This window comes from Macrotis lagotis, chromosome 2 (assembly GCF_037893015.1).
Source record: "Macrotis lagotis isolate mMagLag1 chromosome 2, bilby.v1.9.chrom.fasta, whole genome shotgun sequence".
NCBI classification, from domain to species: Eukaryota; Metazoa; Chordata; class Mammalia; order Peramelemorphia; family Peramelidae; genus Macrotis; species Macrotis lagotis.
Window position 1 is genome coordinate 108,006,270 of NC_133659.1, and position 14,464 is coordinate 108,020,733.

The 14,464-nt window shown below is 33.0% G+C and overlaps 1 protein-coding gene across 1 annotated transcript in view; it reads left to right on the top strand.

The window, feature by feature from the left end:
- Nucleotides 1–14,464, top strand: part of LOC141511937 (membrane cofactor protein-like) — a 107,216-nt gene that overhangs the window by 40,785 nt on the left and 51,967 nt on the right. Inside the window, exons 5-7 of the mRNA XM_074220903.1 lie at nt 867–955; nt 7,138–7,335; nt 12,559–12,741. Coding sequence (XP_074077004.1) covers nt 867–955; nt 7,138–7,335; nt 12,559–12,741 — 470 coding nt within the window. The remainder of the gene's footprint in view (nt 1–866; nt 956–7,137; nt 7,336–12,558; nt 12,742–14,464) is intronic.

Below are 14,464 nucleotides of genomic sequence, written 5' to 3' on the forward strand. Positions count from 1 at the left end.
GTCTCTTCCTGTGGTTTTTTTTTGGTATTGTTTCTTTTATAAGATTTTCTGGATGCTTTACTATTAATGCTGTTGTTATTTTACATAGTTTTAAATGTGTTGTTGTTGCTGATATAGTTGTATGTAAACTGTGTAATTCAAAAAAAATTCAAGTGATAATAATATTTTCTTCCTAGGTGGTATGATGCATAGAGCACCAGTCCTGAAGTCATAAGGACCTGAGTTCAAATCTGGCTTCAGACACTTAATACTAGCTGTATTACCTTGGGCAAGACATTTAGCCCTGATTGTCTCTCATCCAGGGCCATCTCCAGTCGTCTTGATTAATATCTGTAACTGGACTCAGATGGCTTTGGAAGAGAAAGTGAGGTGGGTTACTTAACATAGCAACCCCTTCATTCAAACCCAATTCACTTGCTTGTCCTGGCAGCACCCCCTTGATATCATAGTCTTCTTTCAGAACAAAAAATTACCAACTTCATAGGATTTTTTTTTAATATCCTTTGGAAAATACTTGGAATCTACACAAGGAAAAAAAATTAAAAGATGCTACCCATTCCCCAAAGGATAGTTTTTGAATTATTATTGGATTGTTATAAACAATATTTTTCATGAAGATTTTACTTTCATCATTCTTTTTCAAGAATTCTGATATTACCTTTGGTTTTGAAGAAACCTTTATTTTGAGATAATCAAATCCATCCACCATTTTTTCATGACCTCATTTATTTATAGCATTCTTTCCAATTACCAGCAGGACTTTCTTTCATATCTCCCTTTTCTTTGATATTAATTCCTCAGTTTTTCTGAACTTTTCCACAATTCACACAGGAGTAAACAGAATTGTTTTTTACTCTTACATTTAGGTTCGTATTAATTGGTCCTACTGTGAGCCGATGTGAAGTTGTAAATGAATTTATAGTTGGTTGGACTAAGCCTTTTCCAAAATGCGAAAGTAAGTTGTTAACCAAAACCACAAAAAGTTCAGTGTGAACTTTGTAGTGTGCATAGTATATACAGTTTCAAATTGTGTTGTCAAGAGAGAATGATGCATATCTTGCATTTGGATTAACTTTTACTTAAATCTTAAACACTCAGAGTACTTGTTTTAAGAATGAATGTTTGATTCATTCTGAGATGGACAACATAAAAATTTATTTTTTTAAGGCTACATAAACCCAATTTTCAGATAGTCCAAATGATTCTTAAATTATGTCTACTTGATCTACTTTCCACGTTGTTTTTCCTATAATTTAGGTCACATTTTCTTCTATTTTTTAAGTCTTTTGATTTTATGGCTTCTTTATGAAATCATTGGTTTTCACTTGGTGATTCTAATTTTTAAGAAGTTATTTTCTTCATTGAGGTTTTGTACTTATTTTCAAATTTGTCAGTTCTGATATTTGAAAAAATGAACATTCTTTATTTTCAATTTTGATTTTCAAATTCTCTCCCTCCCTCCCACATATCTCTCTTACACTGAGAAGGTAAGCACTATGATATCAGTTCTACATGTGAAATCATGCAAAATCTATTGCCATATTAGCCATATTGCAAAAAAATAATTTTGAAAACTATACTTAAATTTTTGGTCAGAGTTTATCCAAGATCCAACAGAGATAAATCATATTTTTCATCATAAATCCTTTGGAATTGTCTTGGATCATTCTATTGATCTATCTCACAATCTTACTATGCACAATGATCTCCTGGTTCTTTTTAATCCACTTTGTGTAGATTCATATAGGTCTTGTAATGTTTTTCTGAAACCAACCTTTTCATCATTTCTCCCAACACCATAATACTCCATCACAATCATATGTCATCACCTGTTCAACTACTCCCTAATTGATGATGAGCAAATTCCCTTGATTTCCAATTCCTTGCCATGGCAAAAAGAGTTGCTATAAATATTTTTGCACATAAAGGTGCTTTTCTTTTTTCTTTGAATTCTGGGATACAGACCTAGCAAGAATCAAAGGACATGCACAGTTTTATAGCGCTGAGGGAATAGCTTCCAGTTGTTTTCTACATTATTTGGACTAGTTCACTACTCCACCAATAATTAGTGCATCTATTTTTCCTCATCCCCACCAGGATTTATCATTTCTAATAGATATGAGATGGTATCTCAGAATTGGTTTAATTTGCATTTCTCTAATCAGTAGGGACTTAGAACATTTTTTAATATGACAATTGATAACTCTGAATTCTTCTTCTGAAAACTACCTATTCTTTTCCTTTAACCATTTATCTTGTAGGGAATAGCTCTTATTTTTATAAATTTGACTGAGAAAAGAGACTTTTATTGGAGAAATTTGCTATAAATGTTTGATGTTATTTCATTGCCTATGGTACCTCACTGCAAAATGCAGTTGCTCTGATTACTTCTTTTAATTAGATGTATTTTTGCTTTGGTTTGTCTGAAATCATGCTTGCTACCTCTACCTTTTTTTTTTTTACTTCAACTAAAGCATTTTAGATTCTGTTCCAGTCTTTTATTTTGACTCTGTATTTGTCTTTCTGTTTCAAAAGTGTCTCTCATAACATATGTTGTATTTGGCTTCTAATTTATTCTGTTATCTGCTTTAGTTTTGAGGGTATGGTCATCCCATTCACATTCACAGTTATGATTACTGTGTGTTTGTTTCCATCCCACTTTCTTCTATTCTTTTCTCTCTCTTTTTATCCTGTCCACAACTGAATAAATTTATATATTCTTCCCTTTTTGAACCAGTTTTGATGAGAGTAAGAGATTTGATATTTCCAACCTCCTCATCTTTTACCATAAAAGTTTTTAATGCACTTTTTTGTGAGAAAATTTCCTCATTCTATCTTTTCTTTCCTTCTCTCTCTTTCCTCTGTCTTCTCTTTTTTTATCCCTCCTTTTTTTTCTTAGTGATCATTTAAACATCTACTCACACTACTACATCTACTCAATTCCCTCTGTCTATGTTAACTTCTTTTAACTGCCCTAATAATGATAATATTCTTAGGAGTTACATCTCTTCTCATATAGAAATGTAAACAGTTTAACTTTATTGAGTCCCTTATGATTGCTATTTCATGTTTATCTATATATTCTTCTCTTGAAACTTGCGTTTCAATGTCAAATTTTATATTCAGCCCTGGACTTTTAGTCAAGAATTCTTGAAAGTTCTCTTTTTTTTCAATAAACATTTATTTTCCCCTAAAAATTATATTCAATTTAGTGAGTAGGTTATTCTTCACTGTTGTAACTTTGCTCCCTTGCCTTCCAGAATGTCATATTCCAAGCTCTCTTGATCCTTTAATGCTTTAATATAGAAGACACTAAATTTTGTGTGGTTCTTCTGTGACTCAATGATATTTAAATCATTTTTTTCTGGCTACTTGAAGTATTTCATCTTTGATCTGAAAATGATAAAATTTGGTTATAATATTCTTGGACTTCATTTTTGGATCTCTTTCAGGAGTCTGTCAGTGTGTCTTTCAATTTATATTTTAACTCTAGATCTAAGATTTAATTACAATTTCTTGAAATATATATGATGTCAAGGCTTTGTTTTTTGATCATGGCTTTCATATATTTCAATAATTCTTTAAATAATCTCTTTCATATCTATTTTACAGGTCAGTTTTATTTTTTATTCTTTTAACATTTTTTATTGTTTCTTTACATCTCTTGGAGTTGTATGATTCTAATTTTTAAGAAATTATGTCTTCATTGAGCTTTTGTACTTTTTCCCATTTGACCAATTCTGCTTTTTAAAGTGTTCTCTTCTTCAGTGAATTTTTATGCCTCTTTTAAGGTTAGGTCATAATTTTTTTTAAGATGTTACTTTTTTTCTATATTTTTGTATGTATCTTTTTACTAAGATGTTAACTCTTTTCATACTTTTCTTGCATCACTCTCATTTCTTTTACCAATTTTTTTAGCTAGCATTTTTATCTCTTTAACTCTTCCAGAAATGTCCAATCAGCATTTGAGGTTTTACTTATAGCTATTTTTGCAATATTGTCTTCTTCTAAGGTTTTATCTTGGTCTCTGCCTCTGCAGTAGCTTTTGAGGTCAAGTTCTTTTTTATTGTCCTTTGTTCATCTTTCCACCTTTTCCTTGACCTTAAACTTTATGTTAAAGTTGGGCTCTGTTCACTTGGGAGTGAAGAGGGATTGTCCCAAACTTAAGACTTTTTTTCATGCTGCTGAATTCAGAGTTAGTTCTAAGGGACTGCTAGTTTTTTTATTGCTTCCAAGAAGGTATGAACTGGGGAGAGTTTTGGTCGCTCCTCTTTGCCCTGGAACTGTGAAGAGAGTCCCGGCTCCTTTGTGAGCAGCTACATGCATTCTTCTTTACACTGGAACTGTAACCCAGTACTGTCTTTGTCAGCAAATCTGCTGCATTTCTACTGCAACCACAGTACTGGGATGCTTCTGCTGCCATAATACTGCTGCTTCACTATTTTCCTGAACAATTCCTACCCTATATCTTTCTATCTTTCTGGGATGGAAAACTGCATTATTGTGATTTTGTCTTGGTTTTCCCAATCAGAAATTGGTTTGGGGGGGGGGGGCAGCTAGGTGGCACAGGGAATAGAGCACTGACCTGAAGTCAGGAGAACTTGAGTTCAAATCCAGCCTCAGACATTTAATAATTTCCTAGCTGTGTGACCTTGGGCAAATCACTTAACCCCATTGCCTTAAATAAATAATTTTTTTTTAAAAATTGGTTTGACATGTTTTCTAGGGTCATTGTGGAGAAGGATGTGAAGGGGGAAAGGCAAAATTTCTCTCTCTCTCTCTCATTCCACTATTTTGACTCTATCCCTAGATGTTGGCAAATCAAATGATTTTTTTCATATCTAGTTTTTGTAAGAATAGATTCTTTTCTTATTATATTTAAATAATAATTTCTTATTAAATTTAAATTCTTTCCTTTTCCTGTTTAGGCTTAGATATTAAAATATATTCTGAAGTTGAATCTTGACCTTTCCTTTTCAGAATATATTTTTCTAATCCTTTATGGGATTCTGAAGAATAATTTTACAGAAATCTGAGCTTCCTTTCCTTTATACTTGGAAGCCATTCTTCTGACTACTTGAGTAATATGTTCTCATTGGAATTGATCAATTTAAGCACCCAAATCTTAGAGTTGGAAGCATAAATTTTTCTATTATTTTCTGAATGCCATCTTATTAACTGATACTTTGTTTTTTGAATACAATAATTCTTGAACATTTTCATTTATTATTTATTTCATTCTGGTATTCAGTTTTGTTTTGTTTTGGGCTTTTGTTTTTTGAGTTTGTCATAGCATTCTGGAAGATTTTTGGTTCCTATGTTATCTCTCCAAATCTGGTGTCCTGTGACTTTCTTATATAAAGACTTTTCTTTTAGTATTATTGCTTCGTGATTCTCTTCTAAACAGATCACTTTGGTATGTTTATTTGCATTTCAAATCTATTGTTATGTCTTTTGCAATCTTTGAAGAGACTACTATGGCTTCAAGTCTTTCTATTCTGCTAATTATTTTTGAGTAGAATGAAATTTTTAATGTTATCTCTTTTAATTTCTTAAGATTTTCCTTTTATTTTTGGACCTATTCTGGGACAATCTGTTGTGGATCCATGTTTCCATCAGGCATTAGTTCAACTTTCTTTGTACAGTAATTTTTATATATAGATGTTTATAATTTTTCGATGTTTTGCTATGCAGCCTACTTTCTAATTTTAATATCTTGTGTTTATATAAGTTTCAAATTGAGTTATCTTCATCTTGAAATCTTTGGTGGTTTTAGCCATTTCCCCCCCTCATATTCCTCTGCCCTTTACTTTGTGACTACTTCCCCTTTGATAGTAGATATTCCCTTGGAATACTGTTTCAGTCTCCTTCAAATTGAATTATTTACCTTTTCACTACCCCAAGTAGTTTGAAAGGGATAGAATTGACCCTACCTGGATTTTAGTCACCTTTCTTTAAGAACTGCTACAGTTATACTTGCTGCTTCTGTTCCAATTCACTCTGTTCTTTGTTTCTCTAGCTGTGTTATATCAGAGTCTGCCAGTTTTAGCATAGTTGGGGGTAGAGTAGGGAGGAAGGGGATAAGAATGAGTGTTCAGTGCAGTTTCTACTTCCTAGAGATTTTGAAACCTAAGGACTACCCTAGGTAAACAGAAGCCTCATTTACCCAATTTTCTATTCCTTACCCTCTTACACACCTTGTCATCTTTACTGAGCAATGCCTAATACTTATTGCAACAGAGTGGAGGAGAGGAGAGTGCCAGATGTGGGAAAGGAGATCCCTAAGTGTATGCCAGAACACAAGACAGTGAGTTCATATATGCTCACCCTGCCAGAGAGTAGAGGTTAGCCTAAGAGAAGTATTGCATTTATGCAAGGATTGACACTGTCTATGATTAATTTTTAAGACTTGTTACCTTGTTTAGTTTCTTGCATTATGGTATTAAGGATTTTTGTTCTAGGGTGGCTATTATGTTTCAGTGTATCTTCAAGATCTTGTAATAGAATTCAAGTATCCTTTTTTCTTCCACTTCTGCATTTTTAATTGCATATTTGAGAGTCTCTTTTTCAAATCCTCTGTAGAGATCCTTCATTATGTGTTCTAAATTTTGTACCTGTTGTCTTTAATTCAATATTGAGAGTTCTATTTTCTAACTCCATTTTTAGCTTAATATTTTTTCAAAGTTCTTTAAATCATGCTAAAAGTTTATTTTTTATTTCCATAATTTCTATGGATTCTAAAATTCTATTCTTCATTTTGATCTATTTTCCATCATAAGACAATATTCTTATTATAATATATAATATGCTATAGTATCTCTCAATTTTTCCTCAATTTTCCTCTGTCTTTATGAGGTTCTCTATTGATTTGAATACTTACAATCTAAGAGTTGTTTAAAACTCTGAAAGATTAAGTAACTTGTTTAGGATACATGTATGCATAGGACCCCATAGAACTTAATCTAGGTCTTCCAGACTATGAGGAAGCCTTTCTGCTATGTCATAATGTCTTGGGGGGGGGGGCAAGGGAAGGTGGGAGAAGAGGAAGGAGGGAAGAAAAGAATCTTGAAGATGCTGAAACTTTATTCAAAGTACTATTAAACTACCTTTTTACTTGTATATTTGTTTGTTTTTTAGTCATGCACTGTGGTCCACCTCCACATATTATCAATGGGGAATACGAAGAAAGTGACACAGATGATCCTTACAGTTATGGATCATCAGTGAAATATGTATGTAATAAACCATATTCACTAGTTGGAAATGAACTCATTAATTGTACTACTAAGAACATGAAAAATGGAGAATGGAATGGTTCTCCCCCTGTATGCAAAGGTAACCTATTTTCATGAATATGATTCATGATTTATATACACAGAAAAATAAGGAAAAAATGACTTTAGCCATTAAGGGAGATGCTAATTATTGTTTTAAAAGTTAATACTACTGCTGTTATGCTTCTTAAATTAACTAAATATTTGATTACCTATAGATAAGTTTGCATGTTTATATATTTCTCTTTGTGAATTCCTTTACTTTAAATATGCTTGTATAAATGGTGTATCATCAGTTTCATTTGTAGCCTCCACCTTTGATGAGCTGAGTTCAAATCATTCCTCATACATAGATGTAACCATTCATTCATGAGCATTTACTAAGAGTTCATTATAAGTCTAGCTCTGCCAGATTTGAGAGAGATAAAGACAAAATGAGATAAGAAGTTTACTTATTATTCTTAAGAAGTTTACCTTCTAACAGTAGATAACATGTACATATAAGATATTTAGGAAGCAAATATGAAGTAGCCTTAGAAGGAAACGTACTAATAATTCTGTATATGAGAAAATATTAGTGTATGCATGTACATATATGTGTATGTGCATATACATATATTAAAACTATATTGTTTACATTCCAAAAGCTATAAAGACAAACCTTTCTCCTGATTAGTTTCCTCAGAAAAGATTATGTTACTGTGCTCAAACTTTGGAAGTTAAGGAAGATTAATGTCTGGGTGGAATATATGTAGCTAAATATCTCTAAATAAAAACAACTCCAACCTTCTTCATTTTCATGTTCACCATGTTGTTAGTTTAACATGAAATATAAATCCATCCTTTTAATAATAATAATAGTAATAATAATAATAATAATAATAATAATAATAATAATTACTAGCATGTATGTAGTTCTTTAAGATTAGCAAAGTTCTTTTCAAATACGATCTTATTTTCTCTTCACAACAATCCTGAGAGGTAAGTGCTCCTAGTATTCTTATTTACAGTTTAGGAAACTGAGGAAGATATTAATTTATTTGTCCAGATTCATCCAGCAAGTAAGCATCTGGGGTTTAATTTGCACTCAAGTCTTCCTTACTCTAGGTCCAGAACTCTACCCACTATACTTTCTAGTTCCCTATATTTTATCTTTTAAAAACTAGATCATCTGTTCACCAGCAGCATATTAATTGAAATTAATTATTTTAAACTCATATCTTCCAAAACTGTAGAAATTGAAATTTTCTATATTTTTTACTTAGTAGAGTTGTTTACATTTGGGATTCAAAAGGCAGTACAACTATATCTTTTAAAAATGTTTATTATAAACCTAACCATGTCAATCAAAAGAAGAAAACAAAGTAAAGAATTAGATCCTACAGGCAAAGGAGCATGAACAGAAACTTGAATAAGAAGATCAAAGGAAATCTGTATAGCCTGAATACAGGAAGAAAAAAAAAGAGTAGGAAGGAAGCATTAATTGAATGCTGATGTACTTCATGACAACCCCATTTCAAACATAGTACTTCAAAAAGTTCTTGTTATATTGGTTCCATGACTAAAAACAGTTTAATTGCCATTCAAAGGAGATTAAGAAAATTAGTATCATCTCAAGAGAATCTGAGGGAAATGTTTCAACTGGAGCCTCCAGAGATTGAACCCCGAGTTCAGTGAAAAGGCACAGCCAGCAGGCAGTTTGCCAGAAGAATTAACTATGAGAGATGCCAATTAAAAAGGCAGTCTATAGGATCTTGCTATTACTATTATTGTCATTTATTATTAAATTTATTTTATTATTATATTATTAATTTTACACTGGCCTTAAGAATATGATATTGCTTCTATTGAATAGCTGCTGTATTTGTACAAAGTGTAGTTTAGTCTCCCACCTGGAGAAGATGAAAGCGTTGAAAAAAAATCTTTCTATTCTCCTGGTCTGCATACAGTAGGTGCTTAATAGTCATTTGCTGAATGGATTTTTTTGAAATTGAAGAAACCAAAGAACTTACAGTTCAAAAACAAAGAAGAAAAATAACCTGAAGAGACAAAAGAAATCCTGATTAGAAGACTGAAGTGTAGAAAAATATGATTCAAAGAAGAAAGGGGAAGAAGGACCACTAAGTATTTGGAGATAAGTTAAAGATATGAGGCTTTTCCTGTAGAGGAGGAAAGTGGACTTTCCAGAGAAAGCAACTTTTTATATTCATACATGGTACGAATCCATAGAAAGTCTCAAGGAAAACATTATCCACTGAAGTACAAAGTAAATGAGACAGGTAATACAATGCAGATAAGCAATGAAGAATCACTTATTTGTCAACCTAACAGTAGAAAAGTCTTGTTTTTCTAGGACCCATACTGAAAACACGATGGAGAACCTCCAGAAACTTGTTTAACCTGACAACCACTACCAATTTCTGATGATTCATTTAAAGACAAATCATAATGTCAGAAAATATCTAGAAAGTATTCTTAAAGATACTGAAACCCTAGGCGAGAAATTGAAGACTTTAGGACTAAGGGTAATATTTTTCTCAGTGATGCCACCTAAAGGACTTCAGAAGAGAAAGGTATATTTGAGAAATAAACAACTGGTTAAGAAATTGGTGATTTGAACAGTATTTGGATTTGGGGACCATCATTTCAATGTAGGATAAAATGTACATAAAGTGGGAATGAAATACACATAAGGGCTGGTAAAAAATTATGCTTACTTGAATTCTTACAAAGCTGCTCAAGAAGCCTTTTAATTGAAAAGGGAGGAGAATGGAAGGAGAATGGAAGAAATTTCATATATATATACATATATATACATTATATATGTAATATATATATGTATATATATATAAAATATATAAATAGATATAGATATTCATATAGACATACATAAATATATCCAAATACCTAAAGGATAGGAGGCTGAATAGCAGCAAAGAAGTCTAGAAATGCCCTGGAGACAAGGGTCTAAGAAAGAAGTAAAAAAACTTGCATGAATGAATGCCAAGTGAGATGAGCAGAACCAGAAGAACATTGTACACCCTAACAGCAACATGGAGTTGGTGACCAAACTTAATGGATTTGCTCATTCCATCAGTTCAACAATCAAGGACAATTTTAGAGTAACTGTGATGGAGAATACCATTTATATATCAGAGAAAGAACTGTGGGGTTGAAACAAAGACCAAAGACTACTATCTTCAATTTAAAAAAAAAACTTATCCTATGTACTACATAATTTTGCTATCTCTACTATTTTTTTCATCAAGGATATGTTTTTTCTCTCAACACATTCAATTTTGATCAATCAATGTACAGCATGGAAGCAATGTAAAGTATATTAGACTTCCTTCTGTGGGGGGGGGGCTGGGGGAGGGAAGGGAGGGAGGCAAATTGTAAAATTCAAAAACCTTGCAAAAATGATAGGTAGAAACACTTATTCTATATAATTAGAAAACAAATAAAATACATATTTTTCAAAAAGTAAAAATTAAAACCCATGTCCTTAAATATTCATATACAAATGTACAAAGTGTGGGATGTTGCTGTTTGTCCTTTCATACTGAAGACCAAAATGTCATCATGATGTGGAAGTCAAGATATAATGTGTTTGCCTATGACTGATCAGAACAATACAAGCTCAGGAGGCTTTACCACAAGTCAGACATGGATTCCACATGAATATTTTAAGTGGAGATGTGTCTAAATTCACAAATCTCGCATTTCTTTTGAGCTACTGCAATTTTTCTTTATTCACAGAGTGTTATAGAGCTTTTTTAAATTAGGGCACACCATGTTGGGGGGGCTCCTGTGCCAGTGTCTCCCTTGTCTCACAATTAATTCCAAAGTTCTTCAGAGAGACCTCAAGACTGTCCTTGTACCACTTCTTCTGATATTCATATGAGTACCTGTTGGGAACCATTGTGTATGAGAATACAGTAAATTATCATCACCTGGTGCCTTTGAGCAACAGTACCTTCTTTTGCTAAGTACCATGGGAGTGGGAGTGGATTAGAGACTGGAAAGGTATTTAGGCACTGTTGTTTTGGTGAATAAATGGAGCACTTGGAGATCTTGAGGGAAAAACTTGTCTCCTCTGTAATCCTTGTCTCCAGCCCCTCCAGTGCTAGCCTGAGAAAGATAAGGGAGTCTGCATGTTATAGAGACTTATGTGCATTTCCACCCCATATGGACAGCTAGGTGGTACAGTGGTCATCTTCCTGAGTTCGTGTCGGGTCTCTGACATTTCTAACTATGTGACTCTGGGCAAGTCACCTAACTCTGTTTTCCTTAGTTTCCTCATTTGTAAAGATGAACTGGGAAAGAAAATGGCAAGGTAACCTAGTGTCTTTCCCAAGAAAATCCTAAATGGGGTCTCAAAGAGTCAGACATGACCAAAATAACTTAACAACAGCAACCACCACTGTCACATTTGCTATTAATATCTATGAATAGCTTTGGATTTACTTTGTTTAAAAATGACTTGAAGCCTGGAAGGATTTGCATGAACTGATGATGAGTGAGATGAGCAGAACCAGAACATTGTAGTAACAGCAACATGGGGGTGATTATCAACGTTGATGAACTTGCTCATTCCATCAGTGCAACAATCAGGCACAATTTGGGGTTATCTGTGAAGGAGAATGCCATCTGTATCCAGAAAAGAATTGTGGAGTTTTGACAAAGACCAAAGACCTTTAATTTGAAAAAAAACAGTTATCTTATTATATAATTTTGCTATCTCTCATACTTTATTTTTCCTCCTTAAGGATATGATTTCTCTCTCATCCCATTCAACTTAGGTCAATGTATACCATGGAAAAAATGTAAAGACTAACAGACTGCCTTCTGGGGGTGGGGTGGGGAGAGGGAAATGAGATTAGGGCAAAAATTGTAAAATTCAAAATAAATAAAAAGTGCATGAAAAAAATGACTCGTAGGAATTTTTTAAACAGTCTTCTAACCACTACCCCATAACACCTAATGCAGTTCCATATACTTTATTAATTTATTAATTGATGAGGCTACTAAACTTTTTATTAACTTTACAAATGAAATTAGGTCTGAAAATATTTTTGTTGTTCATTTCTGTCCCAGTGACAATTTTACATTAAAATGTGATATAAACAAAAAAGACACAAAATGAAAAGATGACTGTAATGAGTATTCTTTTAATAGAAAAAAGATAATTGTTTTAAGGGGTTGTTTTTAATCTTTTTTATTTGATTAGTTTCAATACCTCCCCCACTTCAAAGTAAAATGATTTGATTCATATAATTTTCAGAAATCTATTGTGAAGAACCAGTTCTCCCAAATGGATACCTGCTAGTTGGAGAAAAGAGGCTTAGCATATATAAAGAATTTGTTACCTTTGCATGCAATTATGGATATTACCTGGAAGGTGAGGCTACAGTTTACTGTGAAGAGAACAACAAGTGGGTTCCTGATTTTCCAGAATGTTTACCAGGTAATCTGTTCTTTATAAACAAGAATATCTAATAAAAACAATAATATCCACAATGAACACAGCTGTGTTTCACATTGGATTTTGTAAATTGGGATTCTTAGGAAGACCTGAATACAAATCCAGCTTCAGACTCTTAGTAGCTCTGTGATGATGGCCAAGTCACTTAACCTCTGTCTGCTTCAGTCTCCTTGTCAGTAAAAGGGTGATAATAATAGTATCTGCCTCCCAGGGCTGTTATGAGGATCAAATGTGACATTTGAAATGTGCTGCACAAGGAACTGTTATATAGTAAGCATTTACTAAATGTTTGTCACCTGCAGAGGGATCACTGACCAGATTGAAAAAATAGGGAAGAATTATGTTGTGAAATGTTAAAATGATGGAAATTTCCACATAATATTTTCCATGCTTCCATCTCCATCCCATATCCTGGGAAGATTTTTTTTTCAATCTGACTAATATATTTTATACAGCTTCTGTACCCTGTAGGCATTTCAGCATATAAAATAAAAATGAGGCAAATTCCTCTGCATCTCTCTTCTAGCTTTCCCTAAGAAGCAAAAGGAATAGATGTAGAAACTGCAAGCCTAGAACATTTTTTAGGGATCACAGGATCTATCTATTTGAACTAGTAGTTCAAAAAAATGTAGGAGGCTTACACTAGGATACAATTTTCAAAAGCAATCAGGATTCTATTATGGAGGGGGAACCTGAGAAACAGCTACCACATCCAAAAAAGAAGGCGACGAAATTACCCACTCCCAACCTGAGTTGTCATGTTGTTCTTTGATTATGAAGGACAACAATCAATCAATTGACTTGGCACAAACAACTCCCAGTGCCAATAAGCAGTTTGTATTTTTGGTATTAGTTATCACTGTCTATTCATCACAACAGGTGGAGACTTGGGGAACCATTTCAATAGCATCTACACCTTAAAATATGAGTCTGTTATTTCTTTGTGATCAGTAGAACTGGTACTCTGCTTAGCACTTCTGTTTTCCTTATCTTTGCTGAATCCCCAAATTACTGATCAGAAGACTTTTGAAATGGGGGAGGTGGAATAAGGGAAGTCTATCTGGGCTCATAAGCCTTCTTTTCACTTTTCCCACTATCTTACCACCCCTTTTCTCCCATTTCCTTTCTAGTCCATATTTATATTAAACTCTAATATCCTAGAATGGGCTTCATGAACTTCTTGAAATAGATTCAGTCAAGTTTTAAATTAAAAACCACCATCCCTGGGGCATCTAGGTGGTGCAGTGGATAGAGCACTGGCCCTGAAGTCAGAAGGAGCCGAGTTCCAATCTGCCCTCAGACACTTAATAATTACCTAGCTGTGTGACTTTGGGCAAGTCACTTAAGCCCATTGCCTTGCAAAAGGAAAAAAAAAAACAAAAAGCCATCATCCCAAGAACTATACAGAAATCTTGTTGGATAGTAATAATGAAATTCAAACCAAAACTTTTCTTCTTCATTGATTGCAATTAAACAAAATGTGATGAAGACACATTTTATATCTTTTCTAAAAAATACTATATATATAATATGTATATATATATATATATATATATATATATATATATATATATATATAGGTGTGTGTGTTTGCTCCTCTTTTTATTGTCCAGAATACAATTCTATTCAACAAATATTTCATCATAACATAATAGCTCACATTAATATGTGATATAATAAATTATTCTTAATAATATAGTTCTGA